Source organism: Polypterus senegalus, chromosome 17 (genome assembly GCF_016835505.1).
Source record: "Polypterus senegalus isolate Bchr_013 chromosome 17, ASM1683550v1, whole genome shotgun sequence".
Lineage (NCBI taxonomy): Eukaryota > Metazoa > Chordata > Cladistia > Polypteriformes > Polypteridae > Polypterus > Polypterus senegalus.
Genome location: NC_053170.1, coordinates 76,918,291 through 76,937,628, shown reverse-complemented (window position 1 = coordinate 76,937,628; position 19,338 = coordinate 76,918,291). Strand labels below are relative to the sequence as shown.

The 19,338-nt window shown below is 39.3% G+C and overlaps 1 protein-coding gene across 4 annotated transcripts in view; it reads right to left on the bottom strand.

The window, feature by feature from the left end:
- The window catches only part of macf1a (microtubule actin crosslinking factor 1a), an 826,555-nt gene that overhangs the window by 520,614 nt on the left and 286,603 nt on the right, over window positions 1-19,338 (bottom strand). For all 4 annotated transcript variants that reach the window (XM_039739817.1, XM_039739818.1, XM_039739819.1 and 1 more), the window contains exons 17-19: window positions 4,505-4,666; window positions 4,319-4,423; window positions 4,101-4,196 (exon numbers count right to left, since the gene is read on the bottom strand). In XM_039739817.1, coding sequence (XP_039595751.1) covers window positions 4,101-4,196; window positions 4,319-4,423; window positions 4,505-4,666 — 363 coding nt within the window. The remainder of the gene's footprint in view (window positions 1-4,100; window positions 4,197-4,318; window positions 4,424-4,504; window positions 4,667-19,338) is intronic.

Sequence of the window (19,338 nt, the reverse complement as noted above, 5' to 3'; positions counted from 1 at the left end):
AATTCTCTGATGCGGGACCTTCCCCCAGGGAAGAAAGTACAGTGTCAGGTACTCATTCAGTGTAATAGGAACCATAGCACAGAGAGTTGTGTGCACGGCAACAAGTACACGTGTTGTAAATGTAGGAAGGACGGTTCTTGGGTGTGTGGGAACTGTTAATATTTGAATGTGATGATTTTATATACCACGGAATGAAAATCAGCACTTCTTAGCATTGCACCATGCAAGCTGTCATATCAATCGCCTACTGTAACTTGCTTTCTTTTTTCTTCGGTTCTACAGGTAGTCTTGAATAAAAGTGCACTGGTTGTGTTTGCAAAATAAAGTGTCTGCGTGCACTTTTCGTGGCATTACACGTGTATTTTTTGAGCATGCTCAAACACAGGAACATATGTTGATGTAAAAGTATAACAAAACAACGGGTAGATGGAGAGTGTCCACAATTCCTATAGTGCCACATACTTGGATGATGATGTCATCTATTCCAACACATGTAAGTCAGTTAAATTATGACTCTGCTTTGTAAAACGTGTTATCTATGCTCTGCAGTTTTTCAGTATACAGGGTAGCCATCCCCAAACCTTTTTCTGTTTGCTGCCTGACATTATATCACATAGCATAATATGTCACAAGATGAAAGTGGCAGTGGACAAAAATATGCAAGATGAACAAGTAGGGTTTATACAGGAATAATCACGTTCGGACCAGATTTCCCCATTAAGAATTAGTGAGCAAATCAACAAATGGCAAGCATCTCCATATGTGAAATTTATTCATTTTTGAGGCCACTGAAAGTGTAGACCATGATGCGCTTTGGAAAATCCTTCCTCATTATGGAACTGCCAGAAAATAACTTAGAATAGTCTAAAACACACCCTGAGCAATACAGCTGACAGTCAAGACAATTTAGATCTTAACTTTGCACATAATATTTGTAATGTGTCCTATCATCTTCAGGATGTCCAACAAAAGCTAGCAACCTTGAAACAACAGACAAAAGAACAGGTTTATTAGCTCACTTTAGACACAATTTATAAGAAATATAGCCAGTTGGGAGGACAAGATCCAAATCAGAGGGGTAGAAATAGAAAATGTTCAAGAATTCACATACTTGGGAAGTATAGTGGACACTATCAGAGGCACTAATGAAGACATAAAGGACAGGAAAAGCAGGCTGGTCCAAAGTTAAGAGTAATTTGGATGAACATGGTATTGAGGACAACCACTAAAGTCAAAATATTCAATTACAATGAGAAATTTTCTCTGTGGATCTAGCGATAAACCACTACCTCCATTAACGCAAAAAGGATTTGTGAACTGCTGTCTGCAAAACATCTTAGGAGTGAGATGGGTTAACACTAGAATTACCAGGGCCTATGGAAAAACTCACAGATCCGGCCCACCTTAAATCTGTTTGCATCTCTCCGTCAGCTTCTTTTGTCTTGTAAATGAGCCAATAAAGACAAACAGCAAGCAGCCTGCTATTCCATCCCCGCACAGCCTTAGAACGTGCACAAACTTTTCCGAGCTCATGCCTTGATTGATTACCTCGAAGTCAAGTGCTGGAGATTTAGAGTAGAAATAATAGATCGTTATTTAGAACATATGCATTTCATGTGTGTTCCATTTCTACAATAATCTGTGTAAACACATTTTTAAAGCAGAAATGTTTTTCATATTTTAGTAATAAATGACAAAATGTACAAATAAACTATGTAATATGTAAAGCCTGCAGTCCAAAGATCAAATAAACACTTTCACAAAAGGTTCAAGGATAAGACAACAGCTTCCGTGGCGTAGCAGTAAGATTTACTGACTTTTAATCAAGAGTCCTAGGTTCAATCCTGACTGCCTCCTATATTTACCGTTTTCAGTAGTGAGCTGCTCTTACTGCTAATATTATACAGTACACACATACATTTGGTTTGCGTCTGTAACAGACGGTGTGAATTTGTAGGACTTGTGAAAGTTACCTTTTTTCACTTTTATTCTCTCAGTCACGATCACGATACATACTAAGGGGAGCTGATGCTGTTAGCTTTTATTTGAAAGTGGGAGTGACTGTAGATGTGAGTGGTGTTTTGAGGCAATGGAACTAGACATTCTCTGATCTGGAGGGATAAAAGCGGACACACAGATGCTGGTGAATCTGCCTTCTTCGTATCTCACCGTCAACTGATTTTTTTTTTTTATTCAGCTTTATTGAGTGTTCCTGCTCACGCTGGCTGAATTAGTATGCACCTTATGGTCTATGATGTCAAAAAAAAAAACAACAAAAAAAAAAAAGAGACATAGGTATATATGATATTTAGAATTATTCATTCAGAGATGTCAGTTCAGCGCTATATGCATTCATCAGATTTAAATGTTAACAGTTTACACACATGCAAGGACCGAACTTCCTACATTTATGACATGTGTAGCTCACGCCTTCCGGTGCACAATGTCAACACAGCACGGAGAAAAAAAGAGACAAATTTATCTTTTTTCATTTTTTCTCTCAAACACGATCACGCTGTACTCCACCTAGACAGGTACACAACAGATACACTTGTCTTAAATGTAGGAAGTTCGGCCCTTGCATGTGTGTGAACTGTTAACATTTGGATCTGATGATTGCATATAGCGCTGAACTTGTACCTGTTGCAATGCGCACACTTCTCTCTGTGCTGTGGTTTCTATTACACACCTGAAAGAAAGAGACAATATATGTGACATTTTGAAGAAATCATTTCATGACCTGAATAGTACCAATCAGAAAACATCATCGCACTAATGCAATATTATTTGAAAACGAACAGCGTCAGATAGGGTGTGAATTTATGCTGGCGCTGTTACTTACAGTCAGATCAGGAGGGGTGGGGTTGGGTGTGTGTGTGTTTGTCGGGGAGGGGGTCTAGGGGGAGTACAGTGTGATCGTGATTGAGAGTAAAACTGAAAAAAGCTAAATTTGTCTTTCTTTTTTCTCTGTGCCGTGTTGACATCATGCACCAGAAGGCGTGAGCTACACATGTCGTAAATGTAGGAAGTTTGGTCCTTGCGTGTGTGTGAACTGTTAACATTTGAATCTGATGATTGCATATAGCTCTGAACTGACCTCTCTGAATGAATAATTCCAAATATCATATATACCTATGTCTCTGTTTTTTTATGACATCATAGACCATAAGGTGCATACTAATTCAGCATGAGCAGGAACACTCAATAAAACTGAATAAAAAAAAAAAATCAGTTGACAGTTAGATACGAAGAAGGCAGATTCACCAGCATTTGTGTGTCAGCTTTTATCCCTCCAGATCATAGAATGTCCAGTTCCATTGCCTCAAAACACCACTCACATCTACAGTCACTCCAAGTTTCAATAACAGCGTCAGCTCCCCTTAGTATGTATCGTGATCGTGACTGAGAGAACAAAAGTGAAAAAAAAAATTCACAAGTCCAATAAATGCACACCGTTATTTGTACATTTTGTCATTTATTAAAAAAATATGAAAAACATTTTTGTTTTAACAATGTGTTTACACAGATTATTGTAGAAATGGAACACACATGAAATGCATGTGTTCTAAATAATGATCTATTATTTCCACTCTAAAACTCCAGCACTTCACTCCCAGATAATCAATCAAGGCATGAGCTGGGAGACGTTTGTGCACGTTCAGCAGCTGTGGGGGGATGGAATAACAGGCTGCTTGCCTTTACCGGCACATTTACAGGACAAAAGACGCTGACGGAGAGTTGCGAACGGATTTAAGGTGGGCCGGATCTACGAGTTTTTTCGTAGGCTCTGGTAGTTCTAGTGTTAATACAAAAAGCAATATCTCATTCTAGCAATGGACAAAACAGCAGCCAACTACAATCGATTATAAAATGTTGTTGGATAGGTCACACACTGAGGAAAAAAATTAATGGTAACATTACTGAACAGGCATTTGGGATTGACAACTGATCTGTGAAAAACTGTGGAAAAAATGGTTTATCCTGGTAGGAAGCAAAGGATATTGCCAAGGACAAAAAGAAATGGAAGGCTAATATGGTTACCCTATGTCCCCCATGTGATAAATTAGGGATAAAGTAGGCTAAACAATACTGATACTCACCTGGAAGTAAGCCATGTTGTCACGAATGTGCTGCTCAATACAGTCACAAAGATGGTAAACCCACTGCCATTGAGTCTGTGCTGCAGTATTGTATGCCTTTAAGGAAAAGACAGTTAAACTAGACTTAATGTGCTTGCAATAACTCAGTAACATCAATACTAGTCAGTGGTAATAGAGAAATGTCCATTAACTGAGGATTACCTCAATACTTGACATACCTCCATTGTTTGCTTAGCAGGATGATTTTCTAGGGAAAGTCTCTTTGCTGTGTCTTCAAGGGTACAAACGATTAGTTGTTTCTGTTCCAGCTCTGCTTTCAAGTCCTGGAAGCCAGACAGCCAGTCAAAAAAAAACAAACTTTTTTATATTCTAAAAGGATTTAGCTTTATAAATAGTGATCTTACTGTGAAGTAGCCTTTCTTAAGTCCAATATTAGGATTTTGTTCACTCAGGTCAAACGCCATCTCCTCCTCTTCCCGCTCGTTTAGCCAAATAAGCACCGAGGTGGCTTGCCTTACAAAGGCATGCAAACTTCTCAAAGATTGCAACCTTGAGGAAGACGTTTCCTGCATGAGAGGGAAAAAGATTGTCTTAGGCCTTTTCCATAAACCCTTCTGTCAAATACTACACTTTGAATGGCTAAAATTATGTTTTGACATAGCTAAACCTTAATGTTCTAATTTTAGTTGATCAGCATTGTAAGCATGTTTCCAGGTTTGCAAAAATGGCTGGACACCTCTGGCCATTTAAGGATGATATTCAGTAACAGGTCCAAAACAATGGTAACTAATAAAGGGTGTGGTGCTCAAGAAAAATGCTCCCTAGTAATTTACTTATGCAGTAATGTTACTAGGAGGAGGAGAAAATATTTAAAATTGTGGCCTCTAGAGTAATCACAAAGAAAGGATTACATATTTTAGAAGTCAGAAAATGTATACATGAGGTAACATTCAGATGCATTAAGGCACCCAGTTAACCGATTTGAAAGTAGTAACATATAAAACCACTCTAGTTACTTTATCAAAGAGTCAGTAACCATATTTTTCTTCAATAAAGATTTTTGTAAAAATGAGTCACATCCAAATTGAACAACGAAGATAGAATAAAATTATATGCTTTAGTAAACTACATTAAATACAATTGTTTCAACAGTACCTTACAGTGTCATTTAGATAAAAGCGTAGCCTAAATAGGCTTGTGGTGGCTCAATAACTTTCACAGACAGCATATTCCAACTGGCATTGAGTCATTTATTCTGCATTAATGTTTCTATTGAACCATGTAGTGGAATGTATTCTGTAATGCATGTACCGTATATACTCACGTATAAGTCGGGTCTTGAAACCCGAAAAATCGATCATAAAATCAGATTCCGACTTATACGCCCATTCATTATTTGCCCAGAGGGGACTGGGTCTGGAATCCCTGCAGATTTTATTTTCTTCTCCAGCCGTCTAGAGTTTTTTTTTTTGTTTTTTCTGTACACCCTGGCCATCAGACCTTACTTATTCTATGTTAATTAATGTTGACTTATTTTTATTTTTTATTGTGTCTTCTATTTTTCTATTCTTCATTTTGTAAAGCACTTTGAGCTACATTTTTTGTATGAAAATGTGCTATATAAATAAATGCTGTTGTTGTTCAAAAATACAACACTTGATTTATTTATTTTTTTTAACTTCTTGCCTCCTCCAATCTCACGTCAGTTTCTCAGACGCATTGAATTTTGTTGCAGCAGCGCAGTTACCATTTTCTTTCGCTACTTCAACAACATTTAATTTAAAACCAACTTCATATTTTCTCCTGATCAAATACTCCATCGTACATAATGGGATGCTCTTATGATAAAGCTGTATGAGGGTGTGAGATACAGAAAACACAAATCAGTGCAAACATTGCTTCAGAATAGTTTGGGTATTACCGTGTGGTCACGTAGGCACAACAGAAAGAGAGAGAGAGGGAGAGAGGGAGGTTAGGAGCACACACTGATACAGCGTATTGCTGCACCCACATAGAAAAAAAAAAGGCAGTGTGCTCTGTGGTTACTCTCTCAGGTGGGCATTAACATATTATACCTTGTACCAATAGTGCATGTTTTCCACATTTGACTTGTACGACCGACATTATAAAATACCAGAAATTATACTGGGTGTCCCAAAAAGAATATTGGAGTTTTAAAGAGCTGTAGCTTGGTGCCCATTCATCGGAGACTGCAGAAGAACCTAGTGGCATCTTGAGGAATTAATCAAGTTTCATTTTGTTGCCAGTAGATGGTGCTAGTGCGTATCAAAAAGCTAACAGTGTGTTGTTTTGATTAGTTACGTTTGCAGTTATGGCTGTACTACAACAAAAAGCGTTTTGCGAATTCGCCAGAACTCAATCGGTTGTTAAAGTGCAGAGGGCATTTCGTCAAAAATATGGGACTGACCCTCCGAATGACAATACCATCTGTCGATGGTACCGGCAATTTCAGGATACTGGGTGTATCTGTAAAGGTAAAAGCACAGGGCAATCTCGAACTTCCTCCTCTGCTGAGAATGTCGCCCGAGTGCAAACTGCGTTCACTCAGAGCCCATCAAAATCAGTTTGATAAGCAAGTCATGAATTACAGATACCAAAGTCAAGGGTATGGAGAATTCTCTGACGCTGGTTGGTTATGAAACCGTATCATCTGCAGTTGGTTCAGGCCATTAGATAATGGGAGTTTTCAACTTTTATCCAGCAAAATTTGGAGAGCAATGAAGATTTTTGCTCCTTGATTATCTTCAGTGATAAGGGCACGTTTCACATTAGCAGGAAGGTAAATCGTCATAATGTATGAATTTGTGATGAAGAAAATCCTCATGCAGTTATCGAACATGAACGAGACTTCCCCAAGACTAACATATTTTGCGTGATTTCCAAGTCGAACGTTTATGGGCCTTACTTTTTTGAAGGAACCACAGTAACAGGGGCTGTCTACCTGCAAATGCTGCAACATTGGCTGTTTCCGCAATTGGAAGATCAAGAACCAGCTGATTTCATTTTTCAACAGGATGGGGCACCACCTCACTGGTCTCTTCCAGTGCGGCATTTCCTAAATAAGACCTATCCCCAACATTGGACAGGAAGATCTGGGATTTAAGATTTGTCACTCCACCATTGGCCTCCAATATCCCCAGATATCACCCCATGTGACTTTTTCCTTTGGGGATATGTCAAAGGATTACTGTTCCAACTACCAATGCCTACAACTTTGGACGAAATGAAGCAGAAGATAACGGCTGACATTCAAAGCATCAATCCCGATATGTTAGAGAGAGTTTGGCAGGAATTTAAATACCGCCTCGATATTTTTACAGTTACTCGTGGGGAGCACATAAAACATTTATAGACAATGTGGGAAACGTGAATATAACAGCTTTTGTATATGCTTGTATAATTAAATAAATATAGCTCTTTGAAACTCTGATATTCTTTTTTTATATAAGAAACTAGCAAAATACCTGTGCTTCGCAGCGGAGAAGTAGTGTGTTAAAGAAGTTATGAAAAAGAAAAGGAAACATTTTAAAAATAACGTAACATGATTGTCAATGTAATTGTTTTGTGACTGTTATAAGTGTTGCCGTCATCAAGGATTTGATTATCATTATTTCTTTCAATCAGGTTCGTATTTGGAGGATGTGTTGTGTTCAAGTTATATTCTGTGTTTGTCAACAGTTGTAAAGATAACAGGTTTCATTCATCTAAGTGTTCACTACCCAAATCGGTACTCGTGAATCTAAGATGTTTAACAGGCATTCCCGGTATTAAGTTGTATATTTGCCTTCGAATACTTAGCAGCAGCGTGTCTATTAACTTAATTTAAACCGTGCTTTGTTTCTGCAGTAGCTGCACTTATGAATATGCTTGTATGCGTCACTCGCTTCATATTCTTTTGCTGCCGTCTCAATTGTGTAATGCGTTTTTTGTTCAGCGCTCTTTGGAGCTCTTGCTTGTTCTCTGCGTACTGCATTCACAGTCAGTTCACGTGAGCAGCTTGGAGTACAAGCATCGAAGGTTCTGAGCTGTGCTTGTGCTATGTTGTGCGATCTTGCGATGTCCACGGCTTTATTTAATGTTAGCTAAGACCCGGCACTTAAAAGTTTCTCTCGCATTTTCGCTGAGTTTGTGCCAAACACTAGTCTATCCCTGACCATCTCATCTTCGTTTGCATAAGCACAGTCCTTCACCCGCGAATATTTCACAACAGCGTGTCTATTGGATAGCTGCTAACGGACGGCCTTATATGGACGGACACTCAATTACGTGGGAGGCATGATGATGTGGGACGCAACTCCGCCTCACACGGCGACTGAGCTGCAGGCTATGGCCGTATATATGTACAGGTTCCAGTTATGACCGTTACGTGTAGAATTTCGAAATGAAACCTGCCTAACCTTTGTAAGTAAGCTGTAAGGAATGAGCCTGCCAAATTTCAGCCTTCTACGTACATGGGAAGTTGGAGAATTAGCGATGAATCAGTCAGTCAGTGAGTCAGTCACTCAGTCAGTGAGGGCTTTGCCATTTATTAGTATCGATGAAACTAGATTAATTCCTCAAGACGCCACTATGTTGCTCTGCAGTCTCCGATGAATGGGCGCCAAGCTACAGCTCTTTAAAACTCTGATATTCTTTTTGGGACACCCTGTACTGTAAAATCAAGTCCCGACTTATCGGCGAGTATATACGGTAGTAATAAAATTGTTTTTTTCACCTTACAACAAATGGCGCATCACAAACATTACCACTACTTTTACAAATCCCATATAAAATGATATTGAACAAAGACAAAGAAACTGGATGGATACATAGTAAACTGTCCTTTAAATGAAATGGATATTTGTTTTTTTTTACTTTTCTGTTAGTAATCTATACATCTAAAAGGCAAAGCCCTCACTGACTCATCACTAATTCTCCCACTTTCCATATATGTGGGAAGCTGAAATTTCACATGCTCATTCCTTGCAGTGTACTTTACAAAAGTTAGGTATGTTTCATGTCCTATTGCAGCACCCAAGGGGGGAAACAGGTGTACCCCCTAAACTGTATATATAGATAGGGGGAACCCCTCCTCACTACTTCTGCAACTTCCAATATACATAAGCAGGCCAAATTTTCCATGTGCATCCTTTACACTGTACTTACAAACGTTAAGTATGTTTCATTTCGCGCCATGCCCCGTAACGAACTTTCGAAAATAACGTCTTCTTCTTGGCAGTTCTCACCATTATGCTGTAAGGAACTTTCGGAACTGACCTCTCCTTTTGGTGGTTTCATTCCTTATTTCCGTCAACAGAGGATTTATTTCACGGCATAGATGCATGAGGACCTCCCAGGTCCCCCTTCCTTTTTCACACTCTCGCTGTACGCACACCTACCACATGGTTGGCTCCCTGCCTATATTCATTAACAACATCCCACGCTCATGTGCCTCCTCGCTTGCTTCCATACTTTCCTCAGCTGTTCGTCGTGCTTACTGCTCCCTTCTACTTTACTCCAACACTTAAAGCCTGTTATTGTTCGCCTTACTTCACATCTTCCTGCTGGTGACTCCTGCCTTTTCATTTAGTTTCTTCACACTCTTAATCCTCCGGGCTTGCCTCCGCATACTCTACTTTTGAAGGTCAGCGCACCAATTGTATTACTACGAAACTTACAACCACCAAAACTTTGTAATGGCACCAGGCTTCAGATCAAACCTCTGCACAAGAACCTCATTGAGGCAACTGTCTTCACTGGCTCATGGAAGACTGTATTTATTCCTCACATCAGTCTCATACCCTCTGACCTCCCATTCCAATTCAAACACCTCCAATTTCCAGTAAGGGTCTGCTTTGCTATGACAATAAATAAGTCACAGGGCCAGACTCCAAAAAAGGTTGGCATTGACTTGATACAAGATTGCTTCTCACTTGGCCAACTGTACGTTGCATGCTCAACAGTAAACTCAGCAGAGAGCTTGGTCATTTTAGAGCCTGAGGACAGAACTGCAAATGTCATTTACAAAGAGATCCTTACATCCTAAAAAAGTGCATTTCTCATACACAACTAGTGCTGGGCAGTATACCGGTTCATACCGAAAAACATTTTTTATTTTTGTTATGATATGGATTTTTCTTATACCGCAACACCGGTTTAAACTGCCTAAACAACATTCTGAACTTGGCGCAGTAGGAACCTGTATAAGAGGGACCTTTTTCACTGCTACACCATTAAACACATGCCTCAGAGGTGTTGTGCAGGGGCTCTTTTTCACTGCTACACCGCTAAACAAGCATACAACAGAGTACATGCGTTAGTATTGCACTGCGTGGTGAAAATGGACAGAGAACACTCCGAAACTAAAGTTGTAGCAGACGATCAATTTGAACATGATGACACAGAAGAACTTGTGCTGGAAAAAGGAGTCGCATCTGTTGTCCGGAGATAGTTTGGATTTAAAAGGTCGGATGTGGACCATTATGCTCAAATGTGTGAATACTGTTTCTATACTACTGGATAATACTGCAAGCCAAATTGTATTTTCTTCAATACTGTGTAATGTACCTGGGTACTGTGTAATAGTGTGACGACATGTTGACTTTATTCTCAACATTTCCACTTTAATCTCAACGCTTATGACGAGAATAAAGTTGACATTTCTACTTTATTCTCGCCATTTGTCAAGATTAAAGTCGATATGTTGACTTTATTCTCATAATTTGTTATTAAAGTAGACCATCTTAAACTAAACTTCATCGTAAAATGAATATTTAATTTACTAGATTTTCTCAAACCCCGTCATAAGTTATGTAGCACATTAACTGCTTTGTGTTGTGCTCCCGGAGCCATGTTAATCACTACGTGCATCTTAAACGGACTTTCTCTTGCACTAAAAGGAGGTGCAGACAGCAAACAGAATACGTTCATTTCATGATATTCCTGCTCCCTGAACATTTAGAATACTAAGATAAATACTTGATATAATTTTCATGATGAAATGCATTAAAGCATGTATTAATCATGTGGGGGCACGCTGGCATGGAGGTTGCACTACTGCCTCGCAGCAATGGGGTCCCGGGTGTTCCCTTGATTAAATTTGCATGCTTTTCTGGTGGGTTTACTCAGTGTGCTTCAGTTTCCTTTCAAAGTCATGTAGGATGGCGGATTTTGTTATGCTATATTAACCCTGCTAGTGTATGTATTGCTCTTATTCACCCTGCAATGTGCTGGCGCCACGTTCAGGATTTCCTTCTGCCATGCACACAATGCTTGCTGGGATGGGCGCAACCCTGAATGGACGGCATAAATAAACATGTATAACGAAGATTTATTTTTAAAGTTCTGAACACTCCGTGGTCTACGTTTATAACTAGCTTTAATTTCACAAGGACATTGATCGTGTGGCGATTGGTTATGTGGAGAAAAAGGAAGGATAGGAACTGTGGGCTTAATATGTAAGAAAGAGACAGCACGCTTGCTATAAAGAAAGCCCACTCAGAAGAACATCCATTGAATTCTGTGTTCATGTCTTCGACCACCAGATCACGAACCCAACATTTACACAATATTTAAGTTAAACTCGTGCGATACCCATTCATACATCCAGTTTTTTGGAACCTAAAGTGAAAATATCAACTATAATCTCGACATGATAGTTTTTTTTATATTCCCTTCACTGTGTCCGTAATTTTTTTTCTTCACCGTGGCCCTAATACGATTCCGTAGGGCTATACGACAAATAGCATTATAAATGCAAGTTGCAGTTTTATTATTTAATAGCAAAATACCCGCGCTTTGCAGCGGCGAAGTACTGCCTTAAAATTTTTATTAAGAAGAAAATTAAACCTTTTTAAACTGAAGGAAAATATACCAATAATTATTTGTTAAGGATCTCTTTGTATACCACATTGTGAGTTCGGCCCTCCGGTTGTAATATGACCAAGCTGTGCGCTGAGCTTACTCTTGAGCATGCAACGTACAGTTGGCCATGTGAACAGTAATCTTGTTTCAAATCTCACAGCTTGGATTGCTGCTGTCATAATCGGTTTGAGTTTCATGGTTTGTTTCAATTAGGACAGTATTTGTAGGACTTGTGTTGAAGAGACATTCGGCATCTGTCATGCGTTGTAAGTATACAACCGGTTGCATCGATAACTTCACATCTATCTTTTGAGAGTTTAAACATTCATAAATATCAAAGTGTCCACTACTGAAATCGTCACCTGTCAATCTAAGATCTTTAAGAGGCATTGGCGGTTGTCAAAAGGTGTAAAATATTTGACCATTTCGGAACACTTGAAAGCGACAACCGAACAATTCACCGGCAGCCATCAACTCACATGCAGATGCATAGGTGAAGGGCTTAAGCATTTCACTCTTCTAATGCTCCTGTGTAGAATAATTATCTCCTGTACCGTCATCAGTCCACACCTTGAACCTGTCCCAGTCATTCAATACATAACACGCAATGTTTCTCCGGATATCAAGAGTGAGCCTGATATGGCCGTGCAATATGTAACAAAGAGAATGGAAAAGGTAGGTGCCATCTTCGGGCATGGAAACCACTCGGTAAGTGACAGTTCTTTCATCGATGGTGATCACCTCGATAGACATGTTAATGGCGGTACGGTTGGATTGATAAAGGAAATGGGTACCTGAGCAATGTAAAGTAAGTCTAAAAATACCTACACAATAACTACACTCACCTAAAGAATTATTAGGAACACCATACTAATACGGTGTTTGACCCCCTTTTGCCTTCAGAACTGCCTTAATTCTACGTGGCATTGATTCAACAAGGTGCTGAAAGCATTCTTTAGAAATGTTGGCCCATATTGATAAGATAGCATCTTGCAGTTGATGGAGATTTGTGGGATGCACATCTAGGGCACGAAGCTCCCGTTCCACCACATCCCAAAGATGCTCTATTGGGTTGAGATCTGGTGACTGTGGGGGCCATTTTAGTACAGTGAACTCATTGTCATGTTCAAGAAAACAATCTGAAATGATTCGAGCTTTGTGACATGGTGCATTATCCTGCTGGAAGTAGCCATCAAAGGATGTGTACATGGTGGTCATGATGGGATGGACATGGTCAGAAACAATGCTCAGGTAGCCCGTGGGATTTAAACGATGCCCAATTGGCAATAAGGGGCCTAAAGTGTGCCAAGAAAACATCCCTCACACCATTACACCACCAGCCTGCACAGTGGTAACAATGCATGATGAATCCATGTTCTCATTCTGTTTACTCCAAATTCTGACTCTACCATTTGAATGTCTCAACAGAAATCGAGACTCATCAGACCAGGCAAAATTTTTCCAGTCTTCAACTGTCCAATTTTGGTGAACTTGTGCAAATTGTAGTCTCTTTTTCCTATTTGTAGTGGAGATGAGTGGTACCCAGTGGGGTCTTCTGCTGTTGTAGCCCATCCGCCTCAAGGTTGTGCATGTTGTGGCTTCACAAATGCTTTGGTGCATACCTCGGTTGTAACGAGTGGTTATTTCAGTCAAAGTTGCTCTTCTATCAGCTTGAATCAGTCGGCCCATTCTCCTCTGACCTCTAGCATCAACAAGGCATTTTCGCCCACAGGACTGCCGCATACTGGATGTTTTTCCCTTTTCACACCATTCTTTGTAAACCCTAGAAATGGTTGTGCGTGAAAATCCCAGTAACTGAGCAGATTGTGAAATACTCAGACCGGCCCGTCTGGCACCAACAACCATGCCACGCTCAAAATTGCTTAAATCACCTTTCTTTCCCATTCTGACATTCAGTTTGGATTTCAGGAGAAGGTCTTGACCAGGACCACACCCCTAAATGCATTGAAGCAACTGCCATTTGATTGGTTGATTAGATAATTGCATTAATGAGAGATTGAACAGGTGTTCCTAATAATCCCTTAGGTGAGTGTATAATCGTAATATAATCGTGAACAATATAACAGCGGAGAAGCCATGGATTAAATAAAAAGGCTGTAGTTATCAGCAGGGAGACGTGAATCCCATGGCGAAGCAAGGAAGGGAATGTAGAGACCGGAGCGACGGACGGCCTTACAGTATATAGGCAGGCAGCCAACAACGTGAGAGACGTTGGGATGGGGGAACCATCGCCGCCTCACACGGTGACCGAGCTGCAGGCTATGGACGTGTATATATGTACGTAAGTAGGATTCAGTTAGCGTTGGGAACCCGCGTACCAAATTTCTTGAAGATGGGCTCATAAGTAACAAAGACCGTTGAAAAGTTCAATATGGCGGCTGACAGTGGCGTCATACCACTGAAATAAGTACGTATATTGGTTTCGGTTAGCGAAGGCAAGTCGTCTACCAAAATCCATGAAGATGAGGCCAGGAATAAGAAAGTTCAATATGGCGAACGTTGTCAACCGTTACGCGTAGAATTTCTAAATGAAACCTGCTTAACTTTTGTAAGTAAGCTGTAAGGAATGAGCCTGCCAAATTTCAGCCATCTACCTACACGGGAAGTTGGAGAATTAGTGACGTTGGAAAGTTTAATATGGCGGCTGACAGTGGCATCATACCACCAAAATAAGTACGTACATTGGTTTCAGTTAGCACAGGGAAGCCGCCTACCAAATTTTGTGAAGATGGGGCCATAAATAAGAAAGTTCAACGTGGCGGACGTTGTTCACCATTATGACCGTTACGCGTAGAATTTCGAAATGAAACCAGCTTAACTTTTGTAAGGAAGCTGTAAGGAATGAGCCTACCAAATTTCAGCCTTCTACCTACACGGGAAGTTGGAGAATTAGTGACGTTGGAATGTTCAATATGGCGGCCGACAGTGGCAACATACCACCGAAATAAGTATTTACATCTGTTTTGGTTAGCGCAGAGAAGCCACCTACCAAATTTCGTGAAGATGGGGTCAGCCTTATACCTACACGGGAAGTTGGAGAATTAGTGATGAGTGAGTCAGTCAGTCAGTCAGTGAGTGAGTGAGTCAGTGAGGGCTTTGCCTTTTATTAGTATAGATGTATATAGCTTAGCTTTAAGCAAGCTCCATATTAATGCATTTTGCCTTAATGATGGTTCAGTTGGTAAAGATGTCATCACCAAGTTGCAATTGTTTCATTTATTTTTTTTTTTTTGTTTTTATTTGGTGAATACTGTGTAATGCACCTGGGCTTGAAGTCTTGGAAATAATAGTATTATTACTGGAAGTTGCATTATTATTTATTTTATTGTTATTATTTATTAGTTTAAATATTACGCAGTTTAATGATGGTAACGTTGTTTAAAAAGTCACTTTAACATGTCAGTGAACAGAGATTGTTTACAAAAAATATTTACTATTTATTCCTTTTCTAAAACATTGTTCAGTGCAATATAACTTTTGAAAAGCACCTCTGGATATTTTACTAAGTCTAAATGACTCTTTGGATGGTTGAAAATATGTTGTCAAAATTTTAGTTTAAGTTGTTTGCAAATATTGTTCAATAAAAAGGCTCCATATTTTGACTGCAACTGTCATGCAATGTGATTCCTTCTCTTCATTAGTGCCACCCCCTTGAAAACTATCACTTTATGGGGCCATGCAAACCTATATTATTACTTGTGTGCACATTAAAATTTATTTTGTACAATGTACAATTCTCATGACAGTGGAATAGGTTATTTTTAGCCTGTAATTGCAGTGGAAATGTGGTTAACATCCACTCATGCATGGGGAAAAAATACTGTCCAATACAGTGAAACCAGTATAATTTTTAAAAATACCATGATATAGAATTTTGGTCATACTGCCCAGCACTATACACAACATTTACAATCAAAAATTAAACTCTTTACAATCATCAAATTCACTCTCAATACTAAAATAAGCCTACAACAATTACATTGACAATCATGTCACGTTATTTTTAAAATGTTTCCATTTACTTCTTTAACACAGTACTTCTCCCTTGCAAAGTGCAGGTATTTTGCTAGTATATATATATATAAAGTCAATGAAACTTATGGGATATTGATCTGGTCAGTTAAGTAGCAGAGGGGGTTGTTAATCAGTTTCAGCTGCTGTGGTGTTAATGAAATTAACAACAGATGCACTAGAGGGGCAACAATGAGATGACCCCCAAAACAGGAATGGTTTAACAGGTGGAGGCTACCGACATTTTTCCCTCCTCATCTTTTCTGACTGTTTCTTCACTAGTTTAGCATTTCGCTATGGTCAGTGTCACTACTGGTAGCATGAGGCGATACCTGGACCCTACAGAGGTTGCACAGGTAGTCCAACTTCTCCAGGATGGCACATCAATACGTGTCATTGCCAAAAGGTTTGCTGTGTCTCCCTGCACAGTCTCAAGGGCATGGAGGAGATTCTAGGAGACAAGCAGTTACTCTAGGAGAGCTGGAGAGGGCCATAGAAGGTCCAAAACCCATCAGCAGGACTGGTATCTGCTCCTTTGGACAAGGACAAACAGGATGAGCATTTTCAGAGCTCTACAAAATGACCTCCAGCAGGCCACTGGTGTGAATGTCTCTGACCAAACAATCAGAAACAGAGTTCTCGAGGGTGGTCTGAGGGCCCAACGTCCTCTAGTGGGCCCTGTGCTCACAACCCAGCGCAGTGGAGCTTGATCGGCATTTACCATAGAATACCAGAATTGTCAGGTCCACCAATGTCACCCTGTGTTTTTCACAGATGAGAGCAGGTTCACCCTGAGCACATGTGACAGACGTTGAAGGGTCTGCAGAAGCCATGGAGAATGTTATGCTGTCTGTAACATCATTCGGCATGACCAGTTTGGTGGTGGGTCAGTGATGGTCTGGGGAGGCATATCCATGGAGGGACGCACAGACTTCTACAAGCTAGACAAAGACACCTTGACTGCCATTAGGTATCAGGATGAAATCCTTGGACCCATTGTCAGACCCTACGCTGGTGCAGTAGGTCCTGGTTTCCTCCTAATGCACAACAATGCCCGGCCTCATGTGGCAAGAGTATGCAGGCAGTACCTGGAGGATGAAGGAATTGAAACAATTGAATGGCCTTCACGATCCCCTGACTTAAACCCAATAGAATATCTGTGGGACATTATGTTTCGGTCCATTAGGCGCCGCCAGGTTGCTCCTCAGACTGTACAACAGCTCAGGGATGCCCTCATACAGATCTGGGAGGAAATGCCACAAGACACCATCCGTCGTCTCATTAGGAGCATGCCCTGACGTTGTCAAGCATGCATACAAGCTCGTGGGGGCCACACAAGATACTGAAAAGCATTTTGAGTAGCAGAAATTAAGTTTTTGAAAAAATGGACTAGCCTGCCACATCTTCATTTCACTCTGATTTTATGGTGTCTACACAATTGAGCCCTCTGTAGGCAGAAAACTTTTTCTTTCCATTAAAAGACTTGGCATCCTTTTATTCCTAAGACATTGCCCTGTCGTTATTTGTATAGATATCCAACTTCATATTGAGATCTGATGTATCTAATGTGTTTCTTTAAAGTGTTCCTTTAATTTTTGTGAGCAGTGTGTATATATATATATATATATATATATATATGAAAGATGCTTGAATGGCATCTTTTTATAATTATATAGTCATTGTTATTTACTTAAGTATGGCTCTGCTTTCATTATGGTAATAATCATCTTATTAAGTCCCCATGTGGTACTGATGTTCTTATTTGGTTCCTCAGATTAAAAAATTAACAAACCCTGATCTATTGAATATAAACCAGAGTTTACAGCATTCCAATATTACATATAAGTTTGTTGGCTTGTAGATTGTTGTAAAAACACTCTATTGGTTATAAAAACGTGGGAAACCACTGCTGTAGATGTGAGCGACTTGATGAACTTCTTTAAGTTAACACAGGTAACAGTAGGAACATTTTCTATTAAGACTACAATACTCAATACAGTATGTGTGCAATTTCATTCCAGAAACTGGTACGCATGCCATTAATGGGGCATACCATTGGTAATGGTTTCAGTCACAGTAAGTTATATTCACCAATTTGGTTGATCTCCCCAGAATGAGATAAAGCAATTAGGAAGGTATATGTACAATAGTGTTCATGCACATTTCCTCCAGACGTTCTCTACTTCCTATTGAAGACAAATACTTTTATGTGTTAAGTTAAAGCGACTGGTGAGCAATTCTGTCTCAGAAAAATACCTTCAAATAATTACTCAAAGTCTTTTTTGCAAGGCACCACTGATGATTACAAAAATGTTATTTGAAAACTTATCGATGTTTAATATTATAATACCATTGATTATTTCAACTACCCATAAATGATATTGAAAATTATCAAATGATTATATTACATTATTCATAAGTGTTATTTATCCCTCTATTGCAATCCCATCAACAATTTGTGTTTTGTAGGATTTAATCTTCAGTCCTTCTGACACTTTATTCCTGAAGCGCAGTGACCTTAGTGCACTGTAGTACTGTTTACATAATGTCTTAAAGGTTATGCAGTCTCACATGATTCATTTTGGTATATTTACGTATTTAAACATAGATTAAGAGTAAAGATATGAGTATTTATGTTGTACTAGGAATATTAGACAAAGTTTCTTATAAATTTAAACATCCAGAGAGATACAACAAAACAGACCAGAACCAAATACCAAGCACAAGACCAAGACTCCAAGGTTCTAGAACTAGAAAGTGCTATTTACAGAGAGAAAAATGGATAAAAATCTACAAGGTACAGTATTGTTAACTGGGTTGATTCTTATAAAGAATATTTAAACAGGATGATAAACAGAGTAGCTAACAAACCTTGTTGTTCACCGAATGTGTACGCTAATAGTCAAAATTTAAATGTTGTATTTTTGAGATTTATAAAGGCAGCTAGCAAGCCGTTAGATTGTTTCACTGAACCAAGCCACCTGTTCATAGCTGAAGTGCCACAGTGACTTGTACCAGAAGATTTCTGTCCCTTGACAGCCGTTTGCTTCAAGAAGTTAAATCAGCATTAAAAATCAAGGTAAATCTTTTTCCCCCCTAATGTTCAAGTGTTTTGACTTTCTTTCGCCTTTATTGTAATTTATATGCGTTTAGTTGAAAGACTGGTCAATTATAGATGGCTGCATGATAAAAGATTTTATTTTCATGGGCCGTATCTCATTTACAAAACATACGCATCAAGCGGACAAAGGGGCTGAGGACAAAATACAAATTATTTTTACTTTACAAGTAGATTTTCAAATGAATACCAGCAGCCATAAATTAACAGTCTTTAGAATGTTCA